Source organism: Heptranchias perlo, chromosome 8 (assembly GCF_035084215.1).
Source record: "Heptranchias perlo isolate sHepPer1 chromosome 8, sHepPer1.hap1, whole genome shotgun sequence".
NCBI classification, from domain to species: domain Eukaryota; kingdom Metazoa; phylum Chordata; class Chondrichthyes; order Hexanchiformes; family Hexanchidae; genus Heptranchias; species Heptranchias perlo.
Window position 1 is genome coordinate 32,075,182 of NC_090332.1, and position 23,263 is coordinate 32,098,444.

At 46.7% G+C, this 23,263-nt stretch overlaps 1 protein-coding gene across 3 annotated transcripts in view; it reads right to left on the reverse strand.

The window, feature by feature from the left end:
- Positions 1-22,608: 22,608 nt before the first annotated feature.
- Positions 22,609-23,263, reverse strand: part of LOC137324186 (potassium channel subfamily K member 2-like) — a 138,634-nt gene continuing 137,979 nt past the window's right edge. For all 3 annotated transcript variants that reach the window (XM_067988321.1, XM_067988324.1, XM_067988323.1), the window contains one exon: positions 22,609-22,923. In XM_067988321.1, the coding sequence (XP_067844422.1) occupies positions 22,609-22,923 (315 nt within the window). The remainder of the gene's footprint in view (positions 22,924-23,263) is intronic.

Genomic DNA, 23,263 nt, shown 5'->3' on the forward strand with positions numbered 1-23,263 from the left:
CCCCTTGCCCCTCCCTCTCACCCCTCGCCCCTCCCTCACCCCTCGCCCCTCCCTCTCCCCTCGCCCCTCCCTCACCCCTCGCCCCTCCCTCTCACCCCTCGCCCCTCCCTCTCCCCTCGCCCCTCCCTCTCACCACTCGCCCCTCCCTCTCCCCTCGCCCCTCCCTCTCACCCCTCGCCCCTCCCTCTCCCCCCTCGCCCCTCCCTCTCACCCCTCGCCACTCCCTCTCACCCCTCGCCCCTCCTTCTCCCCCCTCGCTCCTCACACCCGCTCCTCCCTCTCCCCTCGCCCCTCCCTCTCCCCCTCGCCCCTCCCTCTCCCCTCGCCCCTCCCTCTCACCCCTCGCTCCTCACACCCGCTCCTCCCTCTCACCCCTCGCCCCTCCCTCTCCCCTCGCCCCTCCCTCTCACCCCTCGCCCCTCCCTCTCACCCCTCACCCCTCCCTCTCCCTCTCACCCCTCACTCCTCCCTCACTCCCGCTTCTCACACCCGCTCCTCCCTCTCCCCCCGCTCCACACACCCGCTCCTCCCTCTACCCCCGCTCCTCCCTCTCCTCCGATCCTCCCTCACACCCGCCCCTCCCTCACACCCGCCCCTCCCTCACACCCGCCCCTCCCTCACACCCGCTCCTCCCTCACACCCGCTCCTCCCTCACCCCCCGCTCCTCACTCACCCCCACTCCTCCCTCTCCCCCCGCTACTCCCTCTCCCCCCACTCCTCACACCCTCTCCTCCCTCACCCCCACTCCTCCCTCTCCCCACGCTCCTCCCTCACACCCGCTCCTCCCTCTCCCCCGCTCCTCCCTCACACCCGCTCCTCCCTCTCCCCCCACTCCTCCCTCACACCCGCTCCTCCCTCTCCCCCCACTCCTCCCTCACACCCGCTCCTCCCTCTCCCCCCACTCCTCCCTCACACCCGCTCCTCCCTCTCCCCCCACTCCTCCCTCACACCCGCTCCTCCCTCTCCCCCCACTCCTCCCTCACACCCGCTCCTCCCTCTCCCCCCACTCCTCCCTCACACCCGCTCCTCCCTCTCCCCCCACTCCTCCCTCACACCCGCTCCTCCCTCTCCCCCCACTCCTCCCTCACACCCGCTCCTCCCTCTCCCCCCACTCCTCCCTCACACCCGCTCCTCCCTCTCCCCCTGCTCCTCCCTCTCCCCCCACTCCTCCCTCACACCCGCTCCTCCCTCTCCCCCCACTCCTCCCTCACACCCGCTCCTCCCTCTCCCCCCACTCCTCCCTCACACCCGCTCCTCCCTCTCCCCCCACTCCTCCCTCACACCCGCTCCTCCCTCTCCCCCCGCTCCTCCCTCTCCCCCACTCCTCCCTCTCCCCCCACTCCTCCCTCACACCCGCTCCTCCCTCTCCCCCACTCCTCCCTCTCCCCCTGCTCCTCCCTCTCCCCCCGCTCCTCCCTCTCCCCCACTCCTCCCTCTCCCCCTGCTCCTCCCTCTCCCCCCACTCCTCCCTCACACCCGCTCCTCCCTCTCCCCCCGCTCCTCCCTCTCCCCACGCTCCTCCCTCACACCCGCTCCTCCCTCTCCCCCCACTCCTCCCTCACACCCGCTCCTCCCTCTCCCCCCACTCCTCCCTCACACCCGCTCCTCCCTCTCCCCCCACTCCTCCCTCACACCCGCTCCTCCCTCTCCCCCCACTCCTCCCTCACACCCGCTCCTCCCTCTCCCCCCACTCCTCCCTCACACCCGCTCCTCCCTCTCCCCCCACTCCTCCCTCTCCCCCCGCTCCTCCCTCTCCCCCCGCTCCTCCCTTTCCCCCCGCTCCTCTCCCTCCTCCCGCTCCTCCCTTTTCTCCGGCTCCTCCTGCTCCTTCCTCACCACCCGCTCCTCCATCTCCTCCCTCTCCTCCCTCTCCTGCGGCTCCTCCCGCTCCTCCCTCACCACCCGGTCCTCCCGCTCCTACCTCTCCTCACTCTCGTCCGGATTCTCCCGCTCCTCCTTCTCCTCCCTCTCCTCCGGCTACTCCCGCACTTCCCTCAACACCCGCTCCTTCCTCTACGCCGGCTTCGCCCATTCCTTCCTCTCCTCCTGATTCTCCCGCTCCTCCCTCTCCTCCCTCTCCTCCGTCTCCACCCTCTTCTGCCTCTCCTCTGGCTTCTCCCTCTCCTCCCGCTCCTCCCTCTCCTCCCGCTCCTCCCTCTCCTCCCACTCCTCCCTCTCCTCCCTCTCCTCCCGCTCCTCCCTCTCCTCCCGCTCCTCCCTCTCCTCCCGCTCCTCCCTCTCCTCCCTCTCCTCCCGCTCCTCCCTCTCCTCCCGCTCCTCTGGCTTCTCCCGCTCCTCTCTCTCCTCCCTCTCCCTCTCCCCTCCTGCTCCTCCCTCTCCTCTCTCTCCTCCCTCCCCCTCTCCTCCTGCTCCTCCCTCTCCTCCTGCTCATCCCTCTCCTCTCTCTCCTCCCTCTCCTCCCTCTTCTCCGGCTTCTCCCGCTCCTTCCTCTCCTCCGACTCGTCCCTCTCCTCCGGCTTCTTCCGTTCTACCCACCCCTCCCGCTCCTCCCACTCCTCCGGCTTCTCCCACTCCTCCCTCTCCTTGCTCTCCTCTCTCTCCTCCCACTCTTCCGGCTTCTCCCTCTCCTCCTGCTCCTCCCTCTCCTCTCGCTCCTCCCTCTCCTCTGGCTTCTCACTCTCCTCCATCTCCTCCCTCTCCTCCTGCTCCTCCCTCTCCTCTCGCTCCTCCCTCTCCTCCCTTTCCTCCCTCTCCTCTGGCTTCTCACTCTCCTCCATCTTCTCACTCTCCTCCATCTCCTCCCTCTCCTCCTGCTCCTCCCTCTCCTCTCGCTCCTCCCTCTCCTCCCTTTCCTCCCTCTCCTCTGGCTTCTCACTCTCCTCCATCTTCTCACTCTCCTCCATCTCCTCCCTCTCCTCCTGCTCCTCCCTCTCCTCTCGTTCCTCCCTCTCCTCTCGTTCCTCCCTCTCCTCTCGCTCCTTCCGCTCCTCCCTCTTCTCCTGCTCCTCCTACTCCACCCTTTCCTCCGCTCCTCCCTCTCCTCCCGCTCCTCCCTCTCCTCCCGCACTTCCGTCTCCTCCCGCACCTCCGTCTCCTCTCACTCCTCGCGCTCCTCCCTCTCCTACCTCTCCCCCTCTCCGGCCGCTCCACCTACTCCTCCGTCTCCTCCCGCTGCTCCCTCTCCTCCGGCTTCTCCCTCTCCTCTCGCTGCTCCCTCTCCTCCCTCTCCTCCAGCTTCTCCCTCTCCTCCAACTTCTCCCGCTCCTTCCTCTCCTCCGGCTTCTCCTCCCTTTCCTCCCTCTCCCCCCTCTCCGCCCATTCCTCCCTCTCCTTCAGCTTCTCCCTCTGCTCCCTCTCCTCCAGCTTCTCCCGCTCCTTCATCTCCCTCTCCTCCGGCTTCTCCCGCTCCTCCCTCTCCTCCTTCTCCCCCCTCTCCTCCCATTCCTCCCTCTCCTTCAGCTTCTCCCTCTGCTCCCTCTCCTCCGGCTTCTCCCGCTCCTCTCTCTCCTCCCGCTTCTCCCTCTCCTCCCTATCCTCCGGCTTCTCCCGCTCCTCCCTCTCCTCCCGCTTCTCCCTCTCCTCCGGCTTCTCCCGCTCCTCCCTCTCCTCCCGCTTCTCCCTCTCCTCCCTATCCTCCGGCTTCTCCCGCTCCTCCCTCTCCTCCCGCTCCTCCATCTCCTCCCTCTCCCCCCTTTCCTCCTGCTCCTACCTTTCCTCCCTCTCCTCCCGCTCCTCCCTCTCCTCCTTCTCCTTCCTCTCCTCCCTCTCCCACCTCTCCACCCGCTCCTCCCGCTTCTCCGGCTTCTCTCGCTCCTCCCGCTCCTCCTGCTCCTCTTGTTCCTCCGGCTCCTCCCACTCCTCCCTCTCCTCCCGCTCCCGGGCCTTGTGCTGACTCTGCTGATTTTCCTCCCGCTCCTCCCGCTCCTCTCGCTCATTGTTACCTCTTCAAAAAATTCAATCAAGTTAGTCAGACACGACCGTCTCTTAACAAATCCATGCTGACTGTCCTTGATTAATCCGTGCCTTTCTAAATGACGATTAATACTGTCCCTCAGAATTTTTTCCAATAATTGGCCCATCACCAAGGTTAGGCTGACTGACCTGTAATTACTCGGTCTATCCCTTTCTCCCTTTTTAAACAACGGTACAATGTTAGCAGTCCTCCAATCCTCTGGCACCACGCCTGTAGCCAGAGAGGATTGGAAAATGATGGTCAGAGCCTCCATTATTTCCTCCTGTGCTTGTCTTAACAGCCTGGGATACATTTCATCCGGGCCTGGAGGTTTATCTACTTTCAGTGATGCTACACCCCTTAATACTTCCTCCCTCACAATGTTTATCCCATGCAATATTTCACACTCCTCCTCTGTAACTACAATCTCTGCATCGTCCCCCTCTTTTGTGAAGACAGATGCAAAGTATTCATTAAGAACCATACCCACATCTTCCGCCTCCACACATAGGTTACCTTTTTGGTCTCTAATAGGCCCTACTCCTTAGTTATCCTCTTGTTCTTTATTTATTTATAAAACGTCTTTGGGTTTTCCTTGATTTTACTTGCCAATATGTTTTCATGCCCTCTCTTTGTTTTCCTAATTTCCTTTTTAATTTCACCCCCACACTTTCTATACTCCTCTAGGCTTTCTGCAGTATTGAGCTCTTGGTATCTGACATAAGCTTCCCTTTTTTGCCTTATCCTTTATGCTCCTTGACATCTGGGAGCTCTAGATTTGGGAGTCCCACCCTTTTTCTTTTTGGGAACATAACTGCTCTGAACCCTCACTATCTCCTCCTTGAATGCCTTCCATTGCTCTGACACTGATTTACCTTCAAGTAGCTGTTTCCAGTCCACTTTTGTTAAATCACATCTCAGCTTTGTAAAATTGACCCAGTTGAGAACTTTTAATCCTGGTCTATCTTTGTCCTTTTCCATAATTACGTTAAATCTAACTGAATTATGATCACTACCACCAAAATGCTCTCCCACTGATACCCCTTCCATCTGCCCAGCTTCATTCCCTAAAACTACATCCAGAACAGTCCCCTCTCTTGTTGGGCTTGCTATGTACTGGCTAAAAAAGTTCTCCTGAATGCATTTTAAGAATTCTGCACTCTCTATACCTTTTACACTGATTCTATCCCAGTTAATATTAGGGTAGTTGAAATCCCCTACTATTACTGCCCTTTTGTTTTCTCAGAAATTTGCCTACATATTTGCTCTTCTATCTCCCTCTGACTATTTGGGGGTCTATAATACACTCCCAGCAGTCTGATTGCCCCTTTTTTGTTCTTCAGTTCAACCCATATGGCCTCATTTGATGATCCTTCTAACTTCTTCACAGCTGTAATTGTTTCTTTAACCAATATTGCGACCCCTCCTTCTTCTTTATTCCCCTCTCTATCTCATCTGAAAATCCTGTAACCAGGAACGTTGAACTGCCATACCCACCCTTCTTTAAGCCATGTTTCAGTAATAGCTATGATATCATACTTCCACGTGTCTATCTGTGCCCTCAGCTCATCTGCCTTATTCACTAGACTCCTTGCATTGAAATATATACCATTAAGCACTGCCAAACTCTTTTGTGTCTATTTTCTAGCCTTTGTTTCCTCTGCCTTCCAAACTTGCTTGCTAATTTTCTGCCTTTCTTCTCTCCCTTCTCAATCTATGATCAGGTACCCAACCCTCTGCCAAGCTAATTTAAACCCTCCCCAACAGCACTAGCAAACCTCCCCGCGAGGATATTGGTCCCGGCCCTGCTGAAGTGCAACTCGTCCGGCCTGTAGAATTCCCACCTCCCCCAGAACCGGTCCCAATGCCTCAGGAATCTAAAGCCTTCCCTCCTGCACCATCCCTCCAGCCACACATTCATCTGCTCTATCCTCCTATTTCTGTACGCACTAGTGCGTGGCACTGGGAGTAATCCGGAGATTACTACCTTTGAGGTCCTGCTTATTAATCTCTTTCCTAGCTCCCTAAAATCTGCCTGCAGGACCTCATCCCTTTTTCTACCTATGTCATTGGTACCGATGTGGACCATGATCTCTGGCCGTTCACCAGACCCCCTCAGAATGTTCTGCAGCCGCTCAGTGACATCCATGACCCTGGCACCAGGGAGGCAACATACCTCCTGGAATCGCCCTCACCCCGGTTAGAGAGCGAGACGCCCTCAGGGGACTCCTGCACTACCTGCCTGGTCCTCTTTGTCTGTCTGGCGGTCACCCATTACCTCTCTGCCTACACACTCTTAAGCTGTGGGGTGAAATGTGCTATCCATGTAGCTCTCAGACTCGCAGATGCATTGCAGTGACTCCAGCCGCTACTAAAGCTCCGAAACCAGGAACTCCAACTCCTCCAGCTGATGACACTACCTGCACATGTGGTTGTCCAGGACACGAGCAGCGTCCTGAAGTTCCCACATGGCACAGGATGTGCATTCGACAGGACTGAGGTACCCTGCCATGCCTTTATTTATTAGATCATGAACTAAACTTAGCAAAAATAAACTTAAGACTTTGTCCCTAATCTGGACAAAAGAAACCACTCACCAGCTACTCACCAATCAGCTCCTTCCCTTTTGCTAACGTCACTTTAGATGTTTTTTTATAGGCCTCGCACCTCGCTCCTCTCCCGCCTCCTTTATAGGCCTCGCACCTCGCTCCTCTCCCGCCTCCTTTATAGGCCTCGCTCCTCGCTCCTCTCCCGCCTCCTTTATAGGCCTCACTCCTCGCTCCTCTCCCGCCTCCTTTATAGGCCTCGCACCTCGCTCCTCTCCCGCCTCCTTTATAGGCCTCGCACCTCGCTCCTCTCCCGCCTCCTTTATAGGCCTCGCTCCTCGTTCCTCTCCCACCTCCTTTATAGGCCTCGCACCTCGCTCCTCTCCCGCCTCCTTTATAGGCCTCGCTCCTCTCCCGCCTCCTTTATAGGCCTCGCTCCTCGCTCCTCTCCCGCCTCCTTTATAGGCCTCGCTCCTCTCCCGCCTCCTTTATAGGCCTCGCACCTCGCTCCTCTCCCGCCTCCTTTATAGGCCTCGCACCTCGTTCCTCTCCTACCTCCTTTATAGGCCTCGCACCTCGCTCCTCTCCCGCCTCCTTTATAGGCCTCGCACCTCGCTCCTCTCCCGCCTCCTTTATAGGCCTCGCACCTCGTTCCTCTCCTACCTCCTTTATAGGCCTCGCACCTCGTTCCTCTCCTACCTCCTTTATAGGCCTCGCACCTCGTTCCTCTCCTACCTCCTTTATAGGCCTCGCACCTCGCTCCTCTCCCGCCTCCTTTATAGGCCTCGCACCTCGCTCCTCTCCCGCCTCCTTTATAGGCCTCGCACCTCGCTCCTCTCCCACCTCCTTTATAGGCCTCGCACCTCGCTCCTCTCCCGCCTCCTTTATAGGCCTCGCACCTCACTCCTCTCCCACCTCCTTTATAGGCCTCGCACCTCGCTCCCGCCTCCTTTATAGGCCTCGCACCTCGCTCCTCTCCCGCCTCCTTTATAGGCCTCGCACCTCGCTCCTCTCCCGCCTCCTTTATAGGCCTCGCACCTCGCTCCTCTCCCGCCTCCTTTATAGGCCTCGCTCCTCGCTCCTCTCCCGCCTCCTTTATAGGCCTCACACCTCGCTCCCGCCTCCTTTATAGGCCTCGCACCTCGCTCCTCTCCCGCCTCCTTTATAGGCCTCGCTCCTCTCCCGCCTCCTTTATAGGCCTCGCTCCTCGCTCCTCTCCCGCCTCCTTTATAGGCCTCGCACCTCGCTCCTCTCCCGCCTCCTTTATAGGCCTCGCTCCTCGTTCCTCTCCCACCTCCTTTATAGGCCTCGCACCTCGCTCCTCTCCCGCCTCCTTTATAGGCCTCGCTCCTCTCCCGCCTCCTTTATAGGCCTCGCACCTCGCTCCTCTCCCGCCTCCTTTATAGGCCTCGCTCCTCTCCCGCCTCCTTTATAGGCCTCGCACCTCGCTCCTCTCCCGCCTCCTTTATAGGCCTCGCTCCTCTCCCGCTTCTTTTATAGGCCTCGCACCTCGCTCCTCTCCCGCCTCCTTTATAGGCCTCGCACCTCGCTCCTCTCCCACCTCCTTTATAGGCCTCGCACCTCGCTCCTCTCCCGCCTCCTTTATAGGCCTCGCACCTCACTCCTCTCCCACCTCCTTTATAGGCCTCGCACCTCGCTCCTCTCCCGCCTCCTTTATAGGCCTCGCACCTCACTCCTCTCCCACCTCCTTTATAGGCCTCACTCCTCGTTCTTCTCCCGCCTCCTTTATAGGCCTCGCTTCTCACTCCTCTCCCGCCTCCTTTACAGGCCTCGCTCCTCTCCCACCTCCTTTATAGGCCTCGCTCCTCTCCCGCCTCCTTTATAGGCCTCGCACCTCACTCCTCTCCCGCCTCCTTTACAGGCCTCGCTCCTCTCCCACCTCCTTTATAGGCCTCGCTCCTCTCCCGCCTCCTTTATAGGCCTCGCACCTCGCTCCTCTCCCGCCTCCTTTATAGACCTCGCTCCTCGCTCCTCTCCCATCTCCTTAATAGGCCTCGCCCTTCTCCTGCCTCTTTTATAGGCCTCACTTCTTTCCCGCCTCCTTTATAGGCCTCGCACTTCGCTCCTCTCCCGCCTCTTTTATAGGCCTCGCACCTCGCTCCTCTCCTGCTTCCTTTATAGGCCTCGCTCCTCTCCTGCCTCCTTTATATGCCTTGCTGCTCTCCCGCCTCCATTATAGGCCTCGCTCCTCTCCCGCCTCCTTTACAGGCCTCGCTCCTCTCCTGCCTCGGTTAAAGGCCTCGCTCCTCTCCCGCCTCCTTTATATGCCTTGCTGCTCTCCTGCCTCCGTTAAAGGCCTCGCTCCTCTCCCGCCTCCTTTATAGGCCTCACTCCTCACTTCTCACCCGTCTCCTTTATAGGCCTCGCTCCTCTCCCGCCTCCTTTATAGGCCTCATTCCTCGCTTCTCTCCCGCCTCCTTTATAGGCCTCATTCCTCGCTTCTCTCCCGCCTCATTTATAGGCCTCATTCCTCGCTTCTCTCCCGCCTCCTTTATAAGCCTCGCCCCTCTCCCCCTTCCTTTATAGGCCTCGCTCCTTGCTCCTCTCCCGTCTCCTTTATAGGCCTTGCTCCTCTCCTGCCTCCTTTATAGGCCTCGCCCCTCTCCCGCCTCCTTTATAGGCCTCGCCCCTCTCCTGCCTTCGTTATAGGCCTCGCTCCTCTTCCACCTCCTTTATAGGCCTCGCTCCTCTTCCACCTCCTTTATAGGCCTCGCTCCTCTTCCACCTCCTTTATAGGCCTCGCTCCTCTTCCACCTCCTTTATAGGCCTCGCCTCTCTCCTGCCTCCTTTATAGGCCTCACTCCTCCCTGCCGCCGATCTTTAGTGCTCCTGGCACAGAGTTTTATATGTTGGGAGCACATATCGAGAATTCAAGTGTGTGCCTGAAATCTCAATATGTGATATTGAGATACGTGCAGTTCTGTGCTGGGAATGCGATAGTCAAACATTTACACCTGTCCTCAGAGTAAACTGTCAGCAGAAAATTGCTGGGGGGCTGCTATTTTCAAAACTGGAGCTTTCAACAATATTTATTGAGTGAATTATTTTTTAAAAAACATTTGAATGGTCCAACCAAGCTCAACATCAGGAACAGTGAGGGTAATTTTGCAGTTTTGCACGCCTGGCAGGGAGCCTCATCTGCTGGGAGCACATATTAAAAATTCAGGTGCCTGCTGAGTACCATTTGCTAATCATTAATTTAAATGGTTCAAAAATTATCTGCAGCACAAATCCAAATTTCCAATATGTGCTGTCAGTGAGCAAGTATCCCTGCCGGGAGCTCGAAATATAAAAAACTACCCCAATCTCATTGAAACATACAAAATTCTGACAGGGCTAGACAGACTGGATGCAGGGAGGATGTTTCCCCTGACTGGGGGGGAGGGGTCACAGTCTCAGGATATGGGGTAGGACATTTAGGACTGAGATGAGGAGAAATTTCTTCACTCAGAGGGTGGTGAACCCGTGGAATTCTCTACTACAGAGGGCCGTGGAGGCCCAGTCACTGAATATATTTAAGAAGGAGCTAGATAGATTTCTAGATACAAAAGGCATCCTTTGGCTTTCCAATACCTTATCTTTCAAATTCCTGCATATGTAACCTTTGTCTAAATTGACCTTTGTATTGTGTACTGCAGTTAAAATTGGTTAGCAAGCTACTAAACCTATTAATAAAAGCTGCTTTTGCATCGTAGGAGACCTGGGCCAGCGGCACCAGCTCCTGTTGCATGGATCTCACACATCCAGTTGGAAGCTGAAAGTAAACTTGCTGAAATTTGGTAAGGTCACCTCTTGATAACAAGTAGCTGGCACCCAACAATGCAGCCCTGAACCCCCTGACACATCATGGCGAGGTCAGTTCATTCGTGTGCAGGTGAAGGCAGCGCCATTACTGGCAGCATAGCGCAAGGCCACATTATTGGCTCCCTAGAGTTCAGAATACAGGATAAAATTAATGAACACTAAAAAAGATGTGGGCTAATCAGGGACCCCGCCGCATGGATTTGTAAAATTGAATAATTTAGTTCAATGTTTGAGGAAATTACAGAGTGTGAAAAGGCAATTACATTTGTTGTAGTACAGATTTTCAGAGGGCGTTTGATAAGGTGCCATATAAGAGACTTATTAAAAAAAATTAAGGCACAATGTTTTAAAAGGAATTTAGCTGCATTGATAGAGAGCATACTAGGGGACAAAAAGTAAATGGATGTATTCCGATTGTGGGATGTGGGTAGTGGTGTGCCAGGGTTTTGCGTTAGAATCTTTTTTGATTTCTATCTATATAAATGATCTGGCGGTTAGCAAAAGAGGAACAATATTGAACTTTGATGATTATACCAAATCAGAAGACATAGGTGGCAGATGCCGTTCAATGTGGAGAAATGTGATGTAGTACATAGTGGAATAACATTTTGAAAGTATACTATAAATGTTAAGATCCTTAACAGAGAGATCTAGGGATGTCAATACATAAATCTCTAAAGGTTAGAGAACAGGTAGAACATGTCATTAAAAAAAGACAAATGGGATTCTGAGTTTTATATATAAGAGCATTGTGGAATTTTTATAAGATTTAGGCCACACTTGGAGTATTGAGTGCAGATCTGGGCATCCCATAATAGCAAAGGGTACAGTGAAGATTCACTAGAATTATACCAGAAATGGGAAGTTATATGTATGAAGGAAAGCTCCAAAAATTAGGGCATTTTTCATTGGATCAGAGAAGGATAAGAGGTGAATCTAATAGAGTTTTTCAAAATGATGAATGGTTTTGAGCAGATAAATAATGAAAAATTGTTTCCACTGGTTGGTGAATTGGTAACAAGAGGTACAGAATCAGGATTATCACTAGAATCGGGGGTGGAAGGTTAACTATTGCTACAGGACTAAAAGGTCTACAGCAGTAGTAATGACTGCCAGATTTGAGGCCTTCTGGCTGCTGCCCAAAAATTTCTGATCCCTATCCTGCTGGCCCTGCGATAAAATGCACCTACCTATTTTTGGCCTACAGGACTTTTCTCCCAGCTCCTTCTCAGACCCTCCAATCGAAGGTGGGTGGGCATACACTGTGAGGCCTATTATCTGTGGACACCTCTACATTTGGGTCTCCATTAGCAGTAACCTAGGATAATGAAATTTGGTCACAATAAGTCTAACAGAATTGAAAAATACTAGCCCACAATAACAGTATTCTTGAACAACAAATCAATAAATTTGATGCATTCTTGATACAATTATATATAAGTAAAAATAATGATTACCAGAAACAAAAAGTACACAACTCTTTATCCTTATTATATGCCCCATGAATGTTCAATGTTCTGTACTGTTTATCAATGAAAAGAACTTTATGACAACCAACTATTAGATCTGCATTCATAATATTTCATACATTCTTTTAATTTTGGTGACTGCAGAATCATTTTATAAGCAAAAGTACATAAAGCAATATCCCATGAGTCATGGAAAGTTTGATGGTAACCATAACAAAATGTATAGATAGTTCTTTAAATAGCAATATAAAAGTCAGCAGTCCTGCCTGTTCTCTGATGCACAATAAATACGTTTAAAATACAATTTTTCCTATTGTAAAATTATTTTGTTGTGAAGGGGTAAGTTTTTGGAGGGAAATTCATGGTAATGACCTTTACGGAAATGGACCCCAGTAGCTTTTCAGTACATGAACATGGTAATTGCCATAATGGCCACCTACATAGAGAGTCTGTACAAGAGAAAAACAGAATGTGTGTGGCCCTGGGATTCGACTAGGCTCCCACCATAGCTCCAGTGGGAGACCGGCAGAAGCCACAGGAAAACAGCTGACAACTGCCGGAAGACCTATAGAACCCCTCACAAAATTTCAGGGCCAGAGAGAAAGAGAGACAGACAGACAACTGTCCATAGTGATATTAAGAATTCAGACTTGAACCTCGGTTTCGTCATAACCCATAGATAAAGCCCCAAATAATCCCAAAAGAGCTCACTGCAGACATACTTGGACAAAATTTCTTCAGGAGACTGGTGGGAGTTTGATGGAACCACTCAGATATGCCAGATATGCCTTAGTTGGGAAATCCTTGTAGACCTTGTAAGGAGCAGAGCTTTTGTCCACCCCTTAGAAGGTCAGCCTGCTGGGGCAGGGTTTCCCTACATTGGGCGTTCCCACTTCCCTTGTCCATAAGGAACCCAGTACAACATTTTAGGCTGGTACACCCGTGAAGTATACTGTCCTCCAGAAGGGCAGAAGTAGACCTCACTGGAGGGGTCCAACCCAGGAAAATGGCCTGGACCCCAGAAGATCAGGTATATTTTTTAAAAATTAGAATCGGCCCCCTTAAACACCACCCCCCCGCCCGATGGTGGTCAGACACCAGAATTTCTGGCAACTCTCAAGAAGCATCCGTAGTGGTGATGGTGCCCATCAATCTCATTCAAATTGGTTGCCTACTACTGACCCCACAAACTCCAACAGAGTGAACATTGGAGGGCATTGTCAGGTGCTATGTTGGCATAACCACCAGGATTTCTTCAAAAAGCACAAATATCAATGTCTTTTTCTATGGCTAAAGAGATCTACTCTTGCACATAGCACATAGCTTTTCATATCTTAATATTGCAAGTGGTTGCCAACAAAACGTAAATTTTGAAACATTTTTTTTAAAGCTTTCCTGTGCAGACAAGAGGTGCTGGAGTAGTCCTTCTGGCTCCGCAGCCCGCAGTCCTCCCACCTCGGGAATTACCAGAAGGCCAATGCCGGAAAGACAGGCAGCCCGAAATTCGATTCACCAGTCGGGTGAGCTGCCTGTCGAGGTGTGACAGGCACAGGCAGCTCGCCCAGATTATTTAGATAAGGCCTGAGATCAAGTTTCAGGCCGGCCGCAAGCCAAACAATCCGGGCGCATATTGCAACCGCATCAACGTCCAAAACCAATTGCCATCAAATTTCTACATGTTACAACAGCCTTAGCAAACATGCATCAGCCAGAGTTCCTAACCTTGACTGTGATCCAATGGTCCCTTCTGGATTGTATACATGTTCTTTTTTATTCGTTCATGGAATGTGGCCGTTGCTGGCAAGGCCAGCACTCATTGCCCATCAATAATTGCCCTTGAGAGGTGGTGTTGAGCCACCTTTTTGACCGCTGCAGTCCGTGTGGTGAAGGTTCTCCCACAGTGCTGTTAACTAGGGAGTTCCAGGATTTTGACCCAGAGACGATGAAGGAATGGTGATATATTTCCAAGTCGGGAATCTTTCCGGTTTATATGGCTCAGCTACTCACCAAATAAGCTTGCTGAGCCAGTGGGGGAGAGCCTCTGATTTGGACATCTAAAACATGGTTAAATAGCAATCTCTAATGTAAAATAAAACATATCTCCCATTTTTGAAAACACAGCATTCAGTTTGAAGTTTTAGTTTTATACTTGGCTGGAGTTATGCAACAGTCTTAATTTTATTATTGAAACACAGGGGGTAATTTCAACTTAACTCACCCGGCAGGTAACTGGCAAGATCAGATTGGGCGCCCATCTTATACTCCGCCCGATATTACTTCCTATTGAAATCAATAGAAAGTAAAATTAGGCAGGGTGTAAAACGAGCACTTGATCTGATCTTGTCAGTTTCCTGCAGGGCAGGTTAAGTTAAAATTACTCCAATAGTCTCAAATACATTGTTAGGAATAATCAGATTTTATTGTTCTCATTTAAGAACTGCAACAACATTTATGAATTAAACTAATAAATGACCAAGGTTCCAACAGTTAGTTTACACTGAAAACTCTGTACTTCAGAATACAGTCTTGTTGGGCAGCTTGGTAGCTCAAGTGTTTGAATGCAAGAGTTCCACTGGGAAATCCTCGGGTTTGAGCTTCAGGGATGTTCTGTCACTCAACTCCTGCCTGCCTCTGTTAAGTGAGTTCTTACCGTGGCCACTATATGCAGAGCACAGCACATGGGAGCCAATCCATCTTTGATAGGAGAAATGAACGGGCAATTTCCATCTTGTTCTACTTAAGCTGTGCCTCCTGTTGTCTAATCACTCACAGCACTGATGGTGAGAAACCGACAGCTCAGACTCAGCCTGCCTTACAGGCTAGAGGATATGTGGTGTGGATAGGACTGCTAAGGAAATGTAAAGAAACACTGACATTTGAAAAATAGATATTCCACATGTTCTAGAATCTCTTTATCAATCAGCATTGCAAATTTACAAAAATGCATCCTTCTCTATGCTTTATAAATGAAGAAAATACGTATCACCAGATCCTATTGTATCTTTTACTTGCGTATTGTAAGAATAAAATTACTTATACAACATATTGCATTTAGGAATAAAACAGTAATTTATACTTATTAGGCACAATTTGAATTTTGGATGTACCAATGAGTTAAGAAATGGAAAGTCTATATCCTTGTATCCTGTTACATTATTATAAAAAATGCAACTCCAGGCCAGGTGGAGATTACTTTCTGTAGTTAGAAATGGTGCAGAATATGTTATGATACTAAACAGTAACCAAAAGGGGGGAAATGGATTCTATTTTAAACATCATTACTTTAGTTACACTTTAGAAATTTCTAAACTTCCATCAGTTTTCAGTGGGTGAATAGTAGTGAGTTAGAAACTCACCCACTGCTCCAAAAATTACGCTCAGGGTATTTTAACTACTGGGACTTATTTAAATCTCATCAGCCGACTTCCCACCCATTCCAGCCAGGAAGCTAACAGGGAGTGATGGAAAATTACGCTGCCTGGAGGCCACCCGCTGAGACCAGGTAGCTGGCTCAATTGGCTGCCTGGACTGTCCCGCGGAGGTCTGACAATCGCAAAGTGGGGGGAGGGGGTGGCGGTGAATCCACAACAGGGGAGGCCCACTCCTGCTTCTCCTGACCCTACGGGGAACGTAAAAGAAAGTTCTAAAAACTTACCTGTTTTGGGCCTCTTCTGACCCCAATCTTCTTGCCCACTAGGTTCACTTAGCAGCCTCCCCCTCAGGCAACCGAGTTAAAATTGCAGTCATCTGGACCCAGCATGCGTATGTAAAAAAAGGACCCTGCCAGCTTTGGGTGGGTGTCCTTGCCGCCTGCTCAGTTGAGCAGGTTAAAATCGGGAACTATCAGCTCCCGGCATCTTCAAGGTGGGTAAGTAACCTGGGAGATTTTAACTGTCCACCCGCTTGGTTTCTGCATGGCGAGTAGGGTTAAAATTGTCCCCCAAGTAACTGAGTAGAAAACTGTTCTATGGACTTATAAAAGATTAAATTAGTTATAGTTAAGGATTCTTTAAGTGACCTGGGATGTCTTTGCAAGTCCATACATGACTTTACATGGTTATTTTATATTACAGAAGCAGACCACATACAATTTATACAATTAGATTGATATTAGTTCTATTACACAAAAATATTTTAAAATCTCTAAGCCTTTCTCAGATTATAAAAGTTATAATTTTTTGCAAAATAGCTAAACAGCTAAGGTAATGCAAATTTCCTCAGTTTGACAATGACTGTGAGAAATGATTCCCAATCTTGTACCAAAGTTGAAATTGAAATGAAAGTTTAGTGGAATGCTATTGGTGGAACTGAGGAAACCTTAAACCAATTGAACCTGACCAACTTGGCCAAAGAAACTTAGGGCAAAGGGAAAACCCAAGAGCCTTGAAATTATCCAATATTAGCAATATTAATGTTTAGAGCATTAGCATGTAATTCCATTGTCCCAATAAGCAAGAGATTAACCTATTTAAAATTAATGGATTAATGTCTCCATTAAAATAAATTTTATAGGAGCACAGTAAGTGTTCACACACTAATGTATCACAGCATAATTTAAGGGTCAGGGTTTGTACATATCTTATATTTTGATCATTTCTATCAACTTTCAGCATCTTGATTTTTTTACTATTTCATTTTGATATTTAATAAACTGTTTCAGAAAATACAATAAAATAAATCCACTATGTGTTTAACAATCGCATTGCACAAACAAATCAAATTTAAAATCAATAGTGTGCAAATGTTTTATTCCCATTGTAGTTTTCTTTAGTCTCCTAATAGTTTTGTGGCAATGACGTTTCTTCTTTTGGTTGGGAGGAAGGGGAGAGAGGTGCATATTATGCAAAGTGAGATGATGCAATTACAAAGCCATGCAGCACAGCCCAATTTCCAGCTCTAAAATGAGGCAGCAAGAAGATTTTAAAACTGGGTTGAGTCAATACAATTCACATATCTTATGATACATGTACCCAGTCTGGATATAACTGTACCCAAGGATCACTAAGGATACTGGTGTCAGGTCTACATTTGTACCACTGCAAACCTTGGGGCCTTTCAATTCCAAAGACAAGGGTACAGAGTAGGAATGCCAGTGCAGTGAGACAAAAGTCTAGAGTCCCATAGTACAAAGATATCACATCAATCATCATTTATTCTGTGTCAAGTCCAATAAAACCATAGCTAAAATGAGTGTATTTATACTAAGCCTGTAGAATTAACAAGTTAAGGGAAATTAATCCAAAGTGGAATGTATACCCAATCCAGTCCATTTATATGCTTATGTAATACTTGAGATCAAGGACAGAGAGTAAAAGGCTTCAAAAAGGTAAGTAGCTTGACCAGTCTTAGGCTGTTTGCTCAAAGTGTTTTTTTAACTCAAAGATTAGAGAACCAAAACATAATGGCCCAGATTTTGCTGTAGCAGGGCATCTAATGGTCTCTGCTGTTAGTTAGACTTGCCCTTGCACGTTTAGGTTTTTAAATTTTTTGCATGGCAGGTTGTTGAAAGTGCGAGCTGATAACATCGCAGAGAGGTAAACAAGGCATCTGGGTAAGCAGCTGTGTATCTCTTTAACCAATCAGATTGAAGGATTGAGAAATAAACATAGGAACGACGGAGAAGGAAGTGTAAATTAGAGTGAGTGAATTCAATGTCAAATCAGGTACAGAAGGAGAAATAAAGAGAGGGAAAGAAAGATTGGATTAAGTGAGAGAGAAAAAAGAGACAGAAAGGAAAAGTAAAAAAAAAGTCTTAATTACTGCCAATCAACCTCGCTGACACTGAAAATTAATTAAAAGTGTGGAGTCTCATTCCTTCAGGTGTTGATTGTTTGGAGATTTTAAAAATTAATAACTGAAGGAATAAGACGCCACACTTTTAATAGTTAATTTTCAGTGTCAGAGAGGTTGATTGGCAGTAATTAACAGTCATCACATTGTTAATAGGGTACTTGCGCTTGTAATGACAAGAATCAACTTTCTGTGGCACGTTTAGTTCCTATCTACTGAGCAAATACAGCAGCTTCACGACATTCAATGCATGTCATTGGTGAGGCAGACAGTGAAATGCTGTTTTCATCAAGCTAACGGCAGAGTGGTGCAACTCAGACAACAACTTTTGGGTATTGGCATTTAACCACATATCTGCCTCTTGCCTTAAGTTGCTGTACCATTTATGCTATTACGCTTAAATATCAGCAAGTGCCATTAGCCTCACCATTATTTTGACAGCAAAATCTAGGCCACTGAGAATTAAGATGAGATCTGAACAGCCACTCCTCATTCAGCCTTAGCCCTTTACATCAATATAAAGGCATACATAACCATGGTTCATTTACCAGAGGTTTAGAAGCTTGACGAGAGAAGTAAATAATTGATCAAGAAAGTATCTCTTCTTCCTTAATCAATTTCAGAGGAATAGTAACATTCATTGATTGATGACACAGGTCTTCTATTCATAACATTGTCAATGGATACTGATTTAATTAAACATAAGAAGATAGCGGGCCTCTTTGGCTAAAGAACGCCCCTTTGAATGCCCCTTTTATGAAAGAATAAACTGTGTAATTCTCAGAACACATATTTTATATTTTATTTCATGCTTATATTTAGCTAAATTTTCAAATGGAAGCATGTTTTGTAACTATACTATTTCATACTCTTATAATCACAGCACAGACCACTGAAGGTCAATTTTGATAGCATTACATACAAACTCATTTCAGTTCATTGTAATATGAATTATCGTGGTTGAAGTTTATATCATAAAATCAAATCCAGTCTAAGATAAAAAGTGCTGCCCAACAATATACTTCCTGTCATTCTTAATAGGCAACATAGTGCCTAATCAACTTAGGTGCTGAGGGTCTTTGACTCCCAACCTGTTCAAGCCACATTTTGTCTATCACACCAATTTCTTTAACCCATTTGGATGAAATTTGTTAGTTTTTAATCAGGTTGTTAGGTAGAGAACTATCAATTGATCGACCCAGTTTAAAGGGGTTGAAAAGTGTTTAAAGGTGTTGCCGGCACGGACATGATGGGTTGAATGGCCTCCTTCCGAGCCGTAAATCTTCTATGATTTCTATGATCTAAGATGGGTCATTTTAACTAGAATACTTTAATTGCAATATTGATTCAATTATCAAAAACATTTTGAAATTTTCAATAGTTTTCAATAACTGTCATCTCTAGCCAGCAGAGAATGTGCTTCTCACTGATTAGGCCATCAATGTCAGTTTCATCTCTCCATTGGACCAAAGATGTGATGCTCTGCTTGCTGAGGGTAGCTAAGCAATTGTCCAATCAAGGGCTGAACAAAATAATCATTTATTTAGCTGGTGGATTTAAGTGTCAGTGTGCCTAATATATCCTTGTTCACCCCTCCTAATATCTCCTTCTTTGGCTCAGCATCCATTTTTTTGATTACGCCTCTGTGAAGCACCTTCTTCTTTAAAGGCACTATATAAATGTAAGTTGTTGTTGTTGTTGTTGCCCTGGGACATGGCTATGCACTGCTACGTTCATAGCTACAATCCCAACTTTGTCAAGTCAGTACAGCTAATCACAAACATCAAAGGTATAAACAGTTTGACTTACTTCCCCAGCACTGTCACTACGTAACTAGTCTCAATGGTAAAGCTGCATTACCTATCTATTTTTTCAAATTTGCATTTAAGGCAAAGGTGAAGCAATTAATCAAGATATATGGTTTAATGTTCTTTTTTACTTTTTGGTAGCTGAGATTGAGAACCAGAAGACTCTGTATAATTACTGTATTAAGTTAAACACTTTGCTCCCAGTTCCTGACCCTTCAATTTGCAGGAATCTGGGTGAACAGTAGGCTTCAGCATCACAGAAAAACAAAACCTCCATTTCTGAATCTCAATTTCCATTATGAAATATGAATTAGAATAATCTAATTACATCAGAATACAATGTTCCAACATCCCATACCCTGCAGGTAAATGCTTTATCTTATATGAAAAGAATGTTAATTATAAGATATAATTATACGAGCTTCCAATCTGATGCTACTACATTTTTAGACCTCAGGGATCTCTAATTTGTTTTTCTTAATTTGTATGTATGAAGCATTTCAAATCTTAACATGATATGTATTGCAAAGTCAGAATAAGAATATATTTCATAGATATTGAACAGTTGCTATTAATTTCCATTATTCTTTTTTCAGTTGTGACCTTGGTATCTTCTAGAATATTTCCAGATGACCTATGATTGTACTTGCATTTGCTACTTTGTCCAGAATATTCATAATGTGAGCGACTGGAAACTAAGTACAGCCAACTTCCCTTCATGTGCAACGTATACTCCAATGCTGTGCTGCAGACTCACAACACTTTGGAATTAGATTCAGATTGCCTACATTTATTTTACTTGTGATCCTCAAAAGCCATCATGGAGAGAAAGAAGATTTCCATCCACTTGCTCTCAGATGGACTAAGGAATTGGAATTCTACTACACTGTAGTTCAGGGTCTGAATATTAAGGGTTTGGACTTGTCACAAAACACATCACTTTATTATAAGCTGGTTGATTTAACTATACCTGACATACGAGACAAATATTAAATTAGAGGCAGGCAGAGAAACTATAGCTAGATCAAGACTTGCAGAACAAAGCCAACATGTTAGTCACTGTAGCTTAAAATTGTGGTGCCTGCCAATTGTATTTACAATTTCTATTCTAAGCACTTCTGAAAGCAACAATAACTTGAAAGAGTGTAAACTATGGCTCATTCACAGTGCAACTTCAGCGTTGGTGTGAAGTGATTTTGGCTTTGCACCAACTCTAAACTTGTGCAGTACAAATCAAATGTGAAGGCCCAAATTGACTCCTAAAGGAAGCATAATGAGTCTCTTTCTTCTAGTTTGGGCCCTGACTCTAGATTCAAGTTGGCATTTACACTATAACTTCAACATCTGTACAAAGTGAAAGCACTTCATACTGACACATATAGTTGTAGTGTGAATGCACCCTAAAAGTGAATGTGAATAGTGATTATATATTCTATAACTGAAGGCACCATCTTTTGATCTATAAGGGTCAATTCCTTTCTCTTTATGAGCTAAACAATTTACAATTATTCTTCAGATTGTCACAAGACTGGTACAGTATTAGTGGCATAGTAAGTGAATTGAAACACTGGATTAATGGATGCTGGGTCAATTGAATGTCTCAAGACTGAGATTGTTAGATTTTTGTTAGGTAAAGGTATCAAGGAATATGGAGCAACGGTGGGTAAATGGAGTTAAGGTACAGATCAGCCATGATCTAATAGAATGGCCGAACAGGCTCAAGAGGCTTAATGATCCACCCTTGTTCCTATTTTCCTAAAAAACTTACTATAATTGACTTCTGCTACTGTACATTGCAATGTAACATTTCTGAAATTAGATACACCAGATTATACTCTAACAGTAGAATACCGAGCAGACTTGTACAGTTTGAGAGCATTTTCACACTGTCAGCTCCTAGGACAAGAAATTCTCTCTCACAAAATAAAATCAACTTTTAGCTAGACTTGAACCAAACTATTTTTGAAAGGTTTCCTCGGTGCGCTGTGTAATAAAATCATAAACCTGTTTATAAAGAAGACATAGCGCACAGAGGGAATTCCCCCCTCCCCTCCAATGAAGGATATAAGAGCATTATTGAAAAGTGCTACTCTGTGTAAAATAAAATAAATGTTAAATGATTCACTTATACAATTTGTGAACAGAATAAGGGAAATAGTCTAAATTACAAGTTATTCTGTGCCTGGTGTTTGCAAAATTATTTCCAGGAACTTTTCGCATCCACAGCTAACATTTACCTTTGCCATATACATGTAATATATGGTCTGTTAAAATGATACCTTGAGGTATAAAACTATCAAGAAAAGATCAAGCAGGTTTGATTTGGTGTGATATAGTGGCATATTATATATGCAGAACAGTTGATTAATTTTGATTTAATTGCTCATGATCAGCAAATAAAAACTGTGGTGACTGTTATAATAGACTGTTATGTTTAAAATGCTGAAATGTAAAAAAACAATGCAACATGCTTCAAATCTTTTTCTAATATATCTTTTCTTAGCAGTACTCATGTTTAAGCCATTTTAAAATGAATCCTGCACATCCCAGACTTTGTTCTGAATTTTTCAGTAAGCTTCTTTGCTTGCTGAAAATGTTCTTGTAAATGCAAGATACATAGCTGAAAGGACATTTATATAATTTATCCTATTTATCAAAGAGTGTTTCTGCAACTCTTGTAACTGCAGTGTACCTAAACTAAGGTTATGAGTGTTGTTTTGATGATCTTTGAGTTCAGCTTCAACCTGGAATCTTCAGATTGCTCCTCTACAATCTACAACCAAGTTTTTTTTTAATTCTTCTTTTTTATTCGTTCATGGGATGTGGGCGTCGCTGGCAAGGCCAGCATTTATTGCCCATCCCTAATTTCCCTTGAGAAGGTGGTGGTGAGCCGCCTTCTTGAACCGTTGCAGTCCATGTGGTAGAAATTTAAAATAAACCAAAACACCCATGCAGACATGCAAATGACATATATGCTAGGTTCTGCATCTGCCAAAAGTTAAGGCACTGGTTAGAATTACTGTTGGTATAAAGCAATATTATAGATCAATATTGAAATCAGATAAAATATAAATTGAAGTGAACGAATTCCAAACTACATTCTTTCACAGCACCATTATCTTGTGACCTTGTGATTTTAACAAAGATTTTATCTGGTGATGGTTTCTCTGAGCGAAACTGTCTTTTGCTTTTGAAAAAAAAGTTTGGTTCTTTTTGGCTTTGAACACGATTAATTTGTTTATTACTGTTCATGCTTGCTACTTGATGTCTTCAATAACTGAGATCTCTCCACTGGCATATTGAGAACTTAAGCCATTAAGATAAAGACTACCACTTTTTGACAATGTTGGCAGAGTATCTTTTTCATCAGTTCGATTGACTGACATTGTTCTTTTGCTTGGAGTTGACTCTTGCATTTGCTGCCCTCCCTGTTCTGAGGACAGTTTCCTTTTGATCGATGCAGCTCTTTGGAACTTGTCATAAACTTCCACACTCAGCCGTCTACGAGTCTCTTTAAATTCTGCTGTGACATTGGCTGTCCATTCAGCAGCATGAGCTCTCATCTCCCCAACCTAAAAACAAAAACAAAACATACTCCCATAATATATTTTCATTTCCACACACATTATATTTATATATGAAAGGGGAGATTAGAAGAAATGTTTTCATATAGAGAATTACTGGAATGCTTTACCATAAGTGACTATTGAGGCTGAAGCTATAATATATAGAATCATAAAAAGGTTACAGCAAGGAAGGAGGCCATTCAGCCCATCAAGTCTGTGCCGGCTCTATGCAAGAGCGATCCAGCTAGTCCCACTCCCCCGCCCTATCCCCATAGCCCTGCAATTTTTTTTCCTTTCAAGTACTTATCCAGTTCCCTTTTGAAAGCCACGATTGAATCGGCCTCCA